Raw genomic sequence first — 14,034 nt, 5'->3', positions numbered from 1 at the left:
AACCCTACTGACAGCAATGCCACGCCACATTTTGCCCGTCTGTACCGAGCCTTAATTTCTAACAGTGGAGCTAAACGCCACCCCTCTTTGCTGCGTATCATTCCCGCGTGGGAATGATATGCAGCCAGGAAGAAGCTGCCTAGAGCAGCTTCTTCCTGTGATGCAGCCCCATGCAGACGCTGTACATTGTGTACGTCATTGTGGCAGCCCCCATGTGGATGGGAGGGCAGCATGATGGCGACGGCATATTCTAGGGTTCCAGTGTGTGGTTGCTGCGCACATGGGACACTAGAATCAGCGCCGCCACACCGCTTCCTGCCTGTGTGTACTGGGCCAGTGTCTCTGAAAAGGTCTACACAGACATTGTGAAGAACACTGCTTGCAACTCCCCAACTTCAAAGTAAATTTACTTGCAAGTACATGCACCAGCTTTCTGCTTGAGCCAGCTTGTTTCTCCCATTTCTTGTCCCTTCAGTACACCTTGGTTGTTCTTTGTACAGCATACTACAAATATACAGTTGGCCCTCCTTATCCACATTTTTTTATCCACAGATTCAAGCATCCACAGCTAGAAAATATTTTTTAAAAGCATAAATTCCAGATTGCAAACTTTGATTTTCCATTTTACATCAGGGACACCATTCTACTATGCCATTGTATTTAATGGGTCTTGAGCACCCATGGATTTTGGTATCCATGGTGTATCCTGGAATCAAACCCCAGTGGATACCAAGGGCCCACTGTAGGAACAAAATGAGGGATTTAAAAAAAAAATTGCAGCAGCAGCCTGGTGCAGAAATATGGCAAAAAATGCAATTATGTCTAAGTAGATTATGGCTCAAGGTTCACCAAAAATGTGATTAAAATGAAGCAGTCGGCCTTTCAAATTGCTTGAACAAATTTCCTCTGCCAGTAACAGAACTAGTATTTTCTGTTGTCATGATCTGTGCCCTTCACCAAAAGAAAGTAAAAAGGATACCCCAGGGCAATTTATCTCAACCTTTTTACCCTGTAGAACCCTTCATATAATTTTCAGGTCTCAATGAACCCTGCACAAAAATTATTGTATCACACTCTCTGGCGGAACCCAAGGTTGAGAAACCCTGCCCTAGACAATGATGGGATATTACCATTGAATCCCATTGCATTTATTTGTATTTTAAATATCAACACATACTGTCCTATACTTACTGCTATAATCCCCATATCCATAATAGTTGTTGTAGCCTGTGTAGTCATAACCTCCATAGCCACCATAGCCTTGACTGTTGTATCCATAGTTGCCATACCCCTGATTCCAATAATTACTGTATCCTGGGTTCCAGCTCTGACTAGGGCCTGGAACAAAATCAAAAGAGAATTACTGAGAAGAACATCTGAAACAAGGCAATCTAAAAGTTAGTATAGCACACTTAGCTGAAAGCAAGTTCACTTGAAATCAATGAGGCAAGTAAATGTACTTAACTTGCAGGGTGGTAGGTCAATTAATTTAATGGCTCAACAGAACTAGGTTTCATTGTGCCAACCAATGGATATGTTAACTGATTACCCAATGACAATAATCACTCCAATCCAGTGTACTCTTGCAATTGTAAAAGCACTGCCTTTAATAGTGGCATACACATTAAAGTCTTCTTCACCAAGAAACAAGCCAGGTTAAGATCAGGTGAGTGAGTGAGTTTGCAAGTAATCTGGCACAAATTAATGAAGATACACACACATTTGTGAAGGCGTTTCCCCAGAGGATTTTGATGTTTATTATCAACATTCCAGTCATATTGAAACTTACCTCCACCTCTGCCACGGGCTCTTCCAGCAAATCCCCCTCGAGTTCCCCACTGCTGTTGCTGCTGATACTGTTCTTTTGACATCGCTACTTTTATTTCACACTGAAAAAATGACAACTAATTTATACAGGTAGTTTCATGTTTCCACAAAGTGCTATTAAGCAACTATTCTACATCTGTACAATCTTTAACAAAACACTGCAATACACAGCTCCACCAAACCCATTTTTCCAACACATTCTCTCTTCAGTCAATCAACATTTTACATTCAATGCTCAATTCTCACTGCATGTTTGATTCTCCTCATTATATTTTATTAGTTCTATAATAACCTGGCTGCTCTCCAAAGTTTGCTGAAACTATATGTGTAAGTGTTCCATTTGGACTATATAAATAGCAGTATTCAAGATGACTGAATTAGCTATTAGTAAGTAAAAATGATTCCAGACAATTTATTCACTACCAACAAAAGAGTTTTAAATGCACTAGTGTATCCACACGTCTTGCAAATATACTTTCCCCCTTGGCATTTACTGACAGGTATTCCCATTTGTATTTTTTCTGCCTATAATTCAAGTCTTCATAGTACTAGTTATAACCAGATGGGTACAACTAATACTTTTTCTAAAATGCAGTAACTGTTGTAGCAGTAGTTGTTACCAGTTGAGCACAAGGAGGATTCTCTTAAATGGAATCATAACTTGAAACGTACTTTACTAAGACCAACATTGTGGTATTTTTTCTCCATTATTTTCTTCACTGGATCTTCATCTTTGAAGGTAATGAAGCAAAATCCACGGCGTTTGTTGGTTTTGTTGTCCATGGGAAGCTCTATTGATTCAACCTAATTAAGAAATACATGCATACAACTGAGTGGATAAGAGGCAGGGATAACTTTTTAAAAAATCAACACTGCACCCAGATACAATGTATTAAAGGAGGCATTTCTATGAGGAAAAATACAATTTTACTGTTTATAAAATACAGTATGACTCCCCCCCCCCCCCATATTCATGTTTGATGTGTTCCTGGATTTTGCCTGGATACGAAAAACCGTGTATAGTAGTAAACCCCAGGCCAGGCAAGATGATGAGGGAGGGAGAGAGGGGGGGAGTTAGTTCTACTACCTAGCTCTCGCTCTCTCTCCCCCCCCCTTTCTTTTTTCCATTCTCCCTTCCCTGTGGGGCTTGAGAGGATGAGAGGGCGAGGGGGCTGACCAGGAGGGACGTTAGGGGACAGTGGCAGCAGCCATAAATGGTAGGTAAGTGAAATCACGGGTACTGGTCCCACAGATACACAAAGGGGTTGAACTGCATAAATATTTAAACTACAGCTACCAAATTACCAGAATCGTGGGAGAACTCTAAATATTTGACAAAATTCATTTTCTCTTGACAAGACAGAAATTCCCCCCCTTGGCATTTACCGACGTCTGAATTCCCACTGATTTGCCTTAAGAAAATTACTACCCTTACAGTTAGTCCAAACTTCTCTATCTGAGTCACGTTAGGCATACAGAAATAATAAACAGTGCTCTCCACAACTCACTGATTTCAGTGGACTGGAAGTACCTAAACCTCTGGAAACTACCACTAACATGAGCATAATAGCATCTGGTTTAAGGTAAGTCATCTTTAAAGGTGGTGATGATCTGAGTGATTGTAACCTCAAACTAACAGGATAGAAGGTTATTATAGGTATGGAGAGGCAACAGACTGGCAAACAGTCTAAAGTACTGGAGCAAATACTACATGCAAAGAAAGAAGAAGGTTAAGGTGTTTATAGACAAAAGATTAAAAAAATCAAAAGCCAAGATGGCTGGGTTTGACTGTCTCATATCACCAGGAAACAAATTATATTTTTACTTTATCAGAAGCTGGGTGGAATAGTGACAGATTACATATGAAAATGAAGTGGTTGAACAGGCTACACAGTAGGTTAAACATTAAAACCATAAAGATTTTAAAAAAGAAATAAATATTTATGAGCATAATCTAAAAACAGGTATTTATCGTCATGGATAAATTTATCTAATTGTTGTAGTTTTAATCTTCAAATGACAATCAGAGTGGACACTGACTTACCTCACCAAATCCTCCAAAGTATTCCCTTATTTTCTCTTCAGGTGTATCTGGAGACAAACCCCCAACAAAAATCTTTTTAACTGGCTCTTTTGTTTTCATTGCTTTGGCTCTTTTAGGATCGATCACTTTGCCATTCAATTTATGTTCTTTCTGATCCATGACCTGCAAGCAGTTACATATTTAAGGACATAACATACCTTACAAACAAAAGCTTCTTAAGCAATTTTCAGATGGATATTATACAAGAAGTATTCTCCATGATTTTATGTTTTTTTTCAAGAGTAACATAATACTTTGAAAATAAACATACCTTGTCAACACTTTCAGATTCCTTGAACAATACAAAGCCAAAGCCTCTTGACCGCCCTGTAATAGGGTCTAGCTTTAGGGTGCAATCTACTACTTCACCAAACTTAGTGAAGTAGTCCTTAAGATCTTTCTTCGTTGTGTCCCAGCTAAGGCCTCCAATGAACATTTTCCTGAAGAAAAAGAAATGAATGGTAAGGCTATAAAACCTGAAAAGTACAGAATTTTCAAACGATAAATATCAGTATATCTGTCATTAGGGACAATCTAGCAATGCATTTTAGAAATGTATGTCTTCAAATTTACAATTAGGAAAACTTAAAACCAAACAGCCCAACTCTCCAATCCTACTCTGTGACCCAGACTGACAAAAGCAAATGTATGTCATATATTCCATGTTCCAATAGCAAACCCAAGAGAGATAAGCTATTTACATAATTGTGTCCATGGTGATGTTTCTCCAGAACACTGGCACAGCCATATGAACAATCATTAGAAAACTCTCCAATAGTACCATAACCGCCCAAACCAAATTAACCTCTCTATCCAGCCATTTGGATGCCTGGAAGGTTCTTTCAAAAGGGAACAAATAACACAAATTTTTATTTTACTGAACATTAAAACTAATCAGAATTGATATTAACTAGAGACAAGACAAGCAATTCAGTGTCTTCTAATCTGTTTGAATGGCAATTTCTATAATCCTTAACCACTGGACAGGCAGGATGTGGTTTATTGAAACTGTAATCCAAAACATATAGGAGGACCCAACGTGCTTACCCACACCAAACCAGAGTGCTAAAAACCTGACTCATTCCCTTACTCTGTTAACTACCACAAGAGGGTTACACTCTTCTGGGCAACACAAACTGTGGACTGTGCTTACATACCATATCTAAAAGTGCATTTATTCTACTGCAACAAAGTGAAGGGGATCTTGTAAAACTCACTTCAAATATAGTAACCAGTTTTTTCAGAAAAATGCAGCAAGTCAACAAAGCCTCAGGCCAAATATCAAGAATGCTGTATTAGCATTCAGGTTCAACAAGTATCTGAATGGATAGATTTCTTGGTGAACAGCCACAAAGTACTGTATGCAATTTGCTATAGTATGTTCCAAAAGAAATTAATTCCTGTATGAACTAGTTTTGTTTATTTCAAGGGATTTTCCCATCAGAAGCACAGATAATCATGACACCTTTGCTATATCAAAGATGCAACTTAGCAGCAATTTCCAAATAAGCAGGAACATGTTCTGCCACTCCCTGCACCACTCTGCCAGAATGAAGCAACAATGATCACAAAACAAATTATACAAGCTTTGAAAGTTCCCAAACATGCCACTACTAGGCACTTCCTCTAGCAGTGCTCAATATCTGGACCAGATTTAACTTTCACGTAAGAGCCAAAAAAGTGTCAATTGAGAACAGCAACAGAAAGAGGTCCTGCAATCTTGCCGAAGTTATCTTCTGCAGCAGTTTATGGAAACAGTTATTTCTAGAAAATAAATTTATGCCAAACGGCAAAATTATAGTTTTAACTCTTGATTTTAAAAGAGGAAAGTACTGTATGTTGTAATATAACTCACACGAGACATTTTTACTGAACACTGCTTGACAAGTAACAAAAGTTGCTCACCCATCACAAGTTGTAGTAGTCATTTTAAAACAGCCATATTAGAACTACAGTCGCCCCTCTGTTTTTGCAGACTTGGATTCTGCGTCCCTCACCAGTTTGCAGGCGGCAAATGGAGGGGGGCAAAATGGAGGGTGTGTGGAGATGCCCCTGGGCACATGCTGCCATTCAAGGTAATGGGGCTTGAATATTGGCGATTTTTCGTTTTGGCATGGGCAGGGTCTGAAATGGATCCCCTGCTAAAATGGAGGGGTGACTTATATGGTTTTTAATGGTGTGAAATAACCACATACTGGACCACCTTTTCCACAAGAAGCAAGATCTTTACTTTCCACATTTGTATTATTTCAACTCAGCACCCTCTCTTCCTTCCTTCCAGTATGAAGATGCACCCAATACCCAAACATTTTTAGAAAAAGGGATAAACACCAGAATCCAAAGCCTACATATTCTTAGAAAACAGTTCTCTTGACTCAGGAAAGCTCTATTATCAATAGGCACGTTAAAACAATGTTGAAATATGCATATTGTATCACATCAAATACACAATCAGGATTACCTGCAGTACAGATATGTCCTTATCTCAGCCACCCATGAAAAACGTTTTGATTTTTGAAATATTTTGGTTTTTGGAATTCTGGATAAGGGAGACTCAACCTGTATTAAAAGCTGTTTATATGCATTAATTAGTGGTCATTTCTTATATACTGATTTCCTCTTTTTAAAATTATTTTTAAATTAAATTGAATCAAGAAAAGAAGCACAATAATAGATGCCTTCAGAAATCTGTAAGAATAAGGCAGGGGGCCAAAGGCCAGGACCATTCAAAGTGTCATCCATATGCAGACATTAAAAGTTAGAGATTGATTTATAAATGAAATAAAGAGGTAACCATATTCCCCAGAATATGTCAAGAATTTCTTGATTCTGTAATTGTTTAGTTATCTCCCGCTCTTCTAGAACATATTAAAATAATGTATCCTCTGAGTTACAATGCTTTGAATTAATGTCACTAGAGCTGGTGGCTTATATTCAAACCACAAAAAGCAGCTGACAAGCTGACTCCCTAAATTAACCTTAATATTATTTGAACCCATTATATAATATCTGGAATATGCATCTGAAGAGCCAGTGTAGCACAGTGGTTTGAGCACAGGACTAGGACTATGGAGATCAGGATTTGATTCTCCACTCAGGCATGAAAACCCTGAGTGACCTTAGATGACTCACACCGGCTCAGCCCTCTACAAATAGGCCTCAGCCCTGGCTTACTCCCATTGTTAGGTTCCTCCAGTCCTGCTCTTGAGCAGCAGAGCGTCTTTGAAAAAAGTCCCAGGAGTGGGCCAATTGTATTTATTATTTTATTCAGAATATCCCATTATAGGTTCGCCATAAGTTGAAAATGACTTGAAGGCACACAACAACAATATGTCTTTGAGGAAACATCTTATACACATGCACCACATAATCACCATAACCAAGGATCAAAAGCCTTAAAATAAGAATGCTGCTTATCACTGGACAGCTTAACCAGTGTGATGCTGTAGCAGAAAGGTGAATGTTATCTTAGCCTGCATTAATAGAAGCATAGTTTCCAAACTGAAGGAAGTAATAGTTCCACTATATTCTGTGCTGGTCAGGCCTTATCTGGAGTACTGCATTCAGTTCTGGGTGCCTCATTTTAAGAACGATACAGAGAAGTTGAAGAAAGTTCAGAGAAAGGCAATGAGGATAAGAAGTACACAGAATAAAATATATGAAGAAAGGTTGAAGAAGATGGGCATATTCAGCTTGGTGAAGAGAAGGCTGAGGAGTGACATGATTGCACTCTTTAAATACCTCAAGGGCTGTCACAGAGAGGAGGAGACAGGCTTGTTCTCTGCTGTCCTAGAAGGTAGGGCCAGGTCTAAAGGTTTGAAGTTACAGTACAGTAGATTTTGATTTTACACTAGAAGAAACTTCTTGACAGTAAGAGTAAGAGAATCTACTGCCTGGAGAGGTAATGGGGTCTCCTTCTCTGGACATCTTCAAAAAGAGGCTGGACAGCTACCTGCTGGGGATGCTTTAACTGGAGATCCTGCATTGAACAGGGGGATGGACTAGATGGCCCATGACCTCCCTTCCAACTCTATGATTCTATTCCTGTAGCTTCCATCTTCCCACAGATATCCTCACAGCAACAAGTTTTAATTTTATTTTCAACAACAACAACAACAATATACCCTCTTCTTTACTGCCAAAAAATCCTTCTCAAAACAATGTAAGAATCTGCGCCATCTGTTGCATAACATCTATCTAAAAGTTTACATGGGATAAACAACACTTATGTCATGTAACCAAAAACAGCTGGGCATATCCAGCTAGCCATCTGCTACATTTGACAGTGCGAAGCCTGTTAGTATACTGTTTCTCACAATTCACAATTACTACAGTATACTGCTAGCTCTCTCTCACCCCCTCAAGACTGCTTTTAAATCACTCTTTCTTTACATTCATAAGGGTCAAGCCCACAGCTGTGTGATAACTACATATGGCTCTGCTAAATGTATTTCCAAATCCTCTTTCTGTTTTAAATACTACTTTATAAAGCATTCAGAACACCATTATCTGTATGAAGTTTAGGCCTTTGTCTATCAACTGAACTGCATTTAAAGCACAAAGGTCCTAAGGATCACTATTTCCTTGTTTGCTCAATCTGAAAACATTCTGAAGCTGCCCATGTTTACTTTGCATAAGGTTTGCATACAGCCAGGAGACATAACTGCAATACAGAAAAATACACAAATTGAAAGTAAGTTACAAAGCAGCTTTAATATATGTATTCTAAACCTAAGGAAAAGAAGAAAACAGTGCTTTTGAAGAGCTGCTTGCTCTACTGGTGTGTTTGCCCCACATCAAGCCAACTGCACATTGCTTCACAAAATAACACAAGCAGGAGAAATCAGCTTCTTGCCAAGACTTATAGCATTATCTGTGAATTCAGCACTCTCTAAGCAGTTTACAATGTGTAAGCTAACTACTTCCAACAAGCTGGGTACTCATTTTACCGACTTAAAAAAGGATGGAAGAAGGCGGATTGAATCTGGGAGCCCCCAGGGATCGAACTCACAACCTAATGGCTGCAGTAGCAGCATTTAACCACTGCACCACAGGGCACCTAAACTGCTCCTCTACCTGCCCTCACTGAAGAAAAACCAGCAACATTCAGACAATTTTATGAAATTACCCCTTAAATGCTTTCCTTTCAATGATCTTGCAATATACAAAATAAGTAAAGAGGAAACAGAGGCCACACCATTCAAAGCGTGCATAAAGGTGGCAATTAATTAAGTAGGGCTCACTAATGTAGGTCCAAACATCCAATCTCATTATCAAAAACCTATCCAAATAAACTAAATATATGGCCTGGTACACACGGGGCCTATGGGGCGCCCTCGTCACGTGCTAGGGGTTGGCCGAAGGCACTCTGCCCACATGTGCCTCAACCCTATCATGTGACGAGGGCATCAAAATGGTGGCGGCCTGTACAGATGGGCACCGCCATCATTACGTAAGTGCTGTGCAGCGTCCGCACAGCACTTACGTAACGAGTGTGCCACTGGCGCACTCATAACGCCGCTACCGCAGCAGAAAAAGAACCTGCTTTTTGCAGGTTCTTTTTCCACTGGCGGGAAACCACATAGTTTGTCCATTGTGTTTCCCCCCCCGGCGGAAAACTAGGCACCGGCGACCGCCCTTTGGGGCGGTCTGTACCAGGCCATATGTAACACCTCTTTTTATCAAACTCCAAAGGCTGCAGAGTACAGTAACATCCAAAATCCACAGAACAGTCATACTTTTATTGAATCAACCAAGCTGCACAAATGTGTATTTTGGTTGGCCCAATAAGGATACCACTGTATCGGCCACATAGCAAAGTACAAGAACATCCAAAATCCACAAAACAGTAAAGCTTGCAACATGTATTTTATGCATTTTGGTTGACCCAATAAAGGTACCACTATTTTGGCTATACAGCAAAGGTACATTGCTGGTAATATTGCAAAGTACAATAGCATCCAAAATCCACAAAATAGTAATGTCTTTGAGAGACTGCAACATGTACTTTATGCATTCTGACTGGCCCAATAAAGGCATCACTGCCTTGCGGATTTTGGGTGTTATTGTACTTTTGTACTGTATATACTCCACTATAAGTTGACCTCATGTATAAGTCGTGGGCAGGTTTTGGGGCCAAAATTGTGGGGTTTGATACGACCCATGGATAAGTCAAGGGTAAAACCTAGGGCCATGTAACAAAGGATCTAAAGGATGAAGCAAACGAAAACAATGCCAAAGAACTTAACAAAATCCCAGCAGGCATAACTGTGTTCATCCTAAAGGCTGGATGGATAAAAGAATAGAGCAGGGCCAGTGCTTCCAGGACAGATTATGCCCTTGTCTTTCACCAGGGGATGGTACCTTCTTTAAAATAACAGTACAGTATGGGTAAGTCGACTCTGATTTTTGTGGCCAGTTTTTAGACTTAAATATCTAAACTTATACATGAGTATATATAGTATATAGCCTGCATGGCTACTCCTGAAAATGTTTTCCAAAGGCTGCTGCAGAGTTCAGTCTGGCTAGAAAGCCTTGCAGTCATTTATGAGAAATGATAATGCCCATCGTCTGCCCTGCTGTAAGGCAACCTCCCAAGAACGACCGCCTTCACAGCCATCCTAGCATAAATACAGGAAGGGAGACAAAACAAAGGTGATGATGCGCAAGCGGAGAAGCTGCAGCAGGCTCTCGCAGAAAGCAATACGTGCGTTGCCGCACACACATCGCTGCCGCCAATCTCTATATCCTTGATACTCCGCAGTGATGCCCAATGGGACTGGTCGAGGTAAACACAAGGCAGCAGTGGCCATATGTTGTTGTTACTGTGTATCTTCAAGCCATTTCCAACTTATTATTAAGTTACGACGACCCTAAGGGGTACTTTCATGGGGTTTTCTCGGCATGTTTCTACAAAGGGGGCTTACGAATGCCTATTGCCACAATAACACCAACAAAATCTCAACAAAATGCAGGTCCATGAATAACACTGTCATAAATGTGTGATATTGTCATAAGGTGGTACAGGGGGATATCCGTGCAGGAAGGCTTGTACTTCAACTGAGAACACCAACAACATCTTGACAAAATGTAGGCCTGTGACTATCAACATCATAATTTTTCCCCTCCTGTATAATTTTAATACCTTTGGCTGATGAAGAAACCAGTGGAGCTTCTAAAGCTTGCATGATGGATTTTGTGCATTGAGATTGCCCCATAAAAGCAGTACTGTTTTGTGGATTTTGAATGTAAACACTTCTACCCATCCCTTAGCAACCTATATAGCAAAGTACCCTGTTGGTCAAAGTACAATAACATCCCAAATCCACAAAACAGTAAGATCTTCAAAAGCTTGCAACATATATTTTGTGCATTTTGGTTAACCCAACAAAGGCATCACTGTTTTGTGGATTTGTGATGTAAATACACATGTACTTTGTGCGTTTTGGTTGGTCGTTATTTTGTGTAAACTCTCCTTGCCTTCCCTTTCCACCCAACCCTTAGCGACCCATTTACAGGGTGACCAGTTGTCCTCCTCTTCCAGGACATGCCCTACATTTTGTCCTCCATTTTGAGCACAACTCTAAGCGGCATGAATATCAGTGATTTTCAGTTCTTAGTTTGTAAAGTCCTACGTTTTTCTTGAGTGGCCTACATTTTGTGGTGCCTTGTCTTCCTTTCCAGTGAGGACACACAAAGTGACACCCTAAAGTGACACCACTGTTCCCCAAACAGTGTCCTTTGGGGTGACCAGGCATCCTCTTTTCCCTGCACACATATAGATATGCAGAGATCTTTTAGCACCTTTGAGACTAACTACAGAAAGAAGTTAGCAACATGAGCTTTCACAGACTTAAGTCTACTTCCTCGGATGCCTTTGGCCTCAAAGGTGCTGCAAGATCTCTCTGCACACTGATTCCAGAGACTGACACAGCTAGGTCTTTGGATTCTACGCAGACACACACACACACACACACACACACACATATATATAGGTGGCTCTCCATACCCAATGATGCAAACATCCATCAAAAAAATATAGCCTCCCAAAAGCAAACCTTAATTTCTGCCACCTTACTATATAAAGGACACCATTTTACTATTTAATGGGGCTTCAAGGATCTTGGCGCCCAGAGGTTGAAAATATTCCCCCCAAATATACGTAAATTCCCACAATCAAACCCTGATTTTGCCATCTTAGATAAGGGGCACTATTTTGCCATTCCGTTGTATTTAATGGGGCTGGAAGGCTCTTGGCATCCAGAGACTGCAACTATTCCCCCAATATAGATCTAGATTCCCAAAAGCAAGTCTTCCTTTTGCCACCTGAAGAGAAGGGACACTATTTTCCTATCCCGCTGTATTTAATGGGGCTTCCAGGAGTTTGGTATCCTGGGGGGGGGGGAGTCTGGAGGTGTCCTGGAACCAAACCCACAACACGGAGCGAAGCACACCACCACCCCAAACCCACAAAGCAGGGATGCTCCTCTGGAGATGAAGGCGCCCTCCCTGCCTGCCTGCCTCGAGGGTCCGGGGCGTCCTTGTTCTCGGGAGCTGCAATGGCGCCTACCCTTCGTCCTCCTCGTTCTTGCTGGCGTCGATCTTCGCCCCCTCCGACTCCCCTCCGCCTCCTCCGCCGCCTCCTCCTCCTCCTCCTTCGGCGCTGCTGCTGTTGTTGTTGCCTCCCCCGCCGCCGCCGCCGCCCGCGCCGCCCTCCATCTGCTCGGCCTCCTCCGCAGCCTCCGCGGGCGCTGCGTCTCCGGAGAACTGTTGGTCCGACATGAGGACGAGGGCGAGTTCGTGGGGATGAGGGGAAGGGAGCAGCGGCAGAAGACTAGGCCCCTCCGAAGGGGAACCGGCGCGTCGCCCTCCTTTCTCTCGCGCTTTAATGGCGCCGCCTCGATGATCCCAACCTAAAATGGCCGACGGAAGGAATGCCAATGCCAATGCGAGCGAATGCGAAGGCGGCGGCGGCGGCGGCGCGGTCACGTGACTGCTGCTGGCGCCCTACTTTTCTTTCCCTCCTCCCCCTCCCTCCGGAGCCCGCGCGCGCGCTCGCTCCTTTCTCGCTCTCTGATTGGCTGCCCGTACCATAGAGAAGGAAGGCAAGAGCGACGCCTCCTCCTCCTCCTCCTCCTCTACAAAGAGCCTGGTCGCGGCCTATCTATGGCACAGCTCTTCGCAGCCTCGCTCTGCGCATGTCTAAAAACAAATTCCGGAATTGGTTGATCCGATTGGTTCCCCGAATCCCCCCCCCTCGCTTCCATATAAGGGAAGGATATGGAAAGGGAAAAAGGCGCGAAGTGGAGGGCCGCCATTACGCGAAGCGCTCTTCAGCTTCAGCAGCAGCAGCAGCAGCAGCAGCAACAGCGCCCTCTCAGCCTGAGATCATCACCATCATCATCACCATCATTTATTATTGTTTCTAATAATAATAGTGTTATTATTAAGGAAACGATAATAAACAATTAGCAAATAATAATAATAGTATTATTATTAATTCCTAATTGTTGGGGAAAGCAGGACAATTATAATAGAATTATTATTTCCTAATAATGGAATTATTCACTCTTAATTTTGGGGATGGAAAGCAGGATTATAATAATAGCATTATTCTTTATTTCCTAATTGTTTATTATTTTCTAATATTAGAATTAGTTTCCTAATTTTTATTATGATTTCCTAATGATTCTATGAGAGCCTTTAGGGCTGAAGAGCCAGGGATAAATATGTTATTGTTATTATTATTATTACTGTAATTCCTAATTGTGGAGGGAAAGCAGGATAATAATAGAATTATTATTATTATTATTATTATTTCCTGATTGTGGAGAAAAGGCAGGATGATAGGAATCACAACAGAATTGTTATTGTTTATTATTAGTATTCCTCTGCCTTACAGCGGCTTACGGCTTAATTGTCCTGTCAAAATGAGGAATTACACAAGGACTTTTTTATTGTTGCCGGTTTGTTATTAGATAGATAGATCTTCAGATTTTGCAAACTGCTTTGAGCTGCCCTTAATTTAGTGAAAAAGGGACATACATTTTAACACACATAAATGATGCATCATTCTCTACATCACAAACACTTACTGCATTTGGTATAACTCCGTGACAGAGAGA

General features: G+C 41.3%; 1 protein-coding gene across 2 annotated transcripts in view; it reads right to left on the bottom strand.

The window, feature by feature from the left end:
- Positions 1-12,877, bottom strand: part of HNRNPD (heterogeneous nuclear ribonucleoprotein D) — a 15,552-nt gene extending 2,675 nt beyond the window's left edge. For both annotated transcript variants that reach the window (XR_006104032.1, XM_042467823.1), the window contains exons 1-6: positions 12,480-12,877; positions 4,182-4,350; positions 3,872-4,033; positions 2,500-2,631; positions 1,790-1,889; positions 1,192-1,338 (exon numbers count right to left, since the gene is read on the bottom strand). Coding sequence is in view for 1 of the 2 variants with exons in the window: in XM_042467823.1 (XP_042323757.1) it covers positions 1,192-1,338; positions 1,790-1,889; positions 2,500-2,631; positions 3,872-4,033; positions 4,182-4,350; positions 12,480-12,691 (922 nt within the window). In the remaining variant the exon portion in view is untranslated. The remainder of the gene's footprint in view (positions 1-1,191; positions 1,339-1,789; positions 1,890-2,499; positions 2,632-3,871; positions 4,034-4,181; positions 4,351-12,479) is intronic.
- Between the last annotated feature and the right edge of the window lie 1,157 nt (positions 12,878-14,034).

The sequence above is a fragment of the Sceloporus undulatus genome, chromosome 5 (assembly GCF_019175285.1).
Source record: "Sceloporus undulatus isolate JIND9_A2432 ecotype Alabama chromosome 5, SceUnd_v1.1, whole genome shotgun sequence".
Lineage (NCBI taxonomy): Eukaryota > Metazoa > Chordata > Lepidosauria > Squamata > Phrynosomatidae > Sceloporus > Sceloporus undulatus.
The sequence above is the reverse complement of the archived record's forward strand: the minus strand, read 5'-3'. Positions and strand labels throughout refer to the sequence as shown.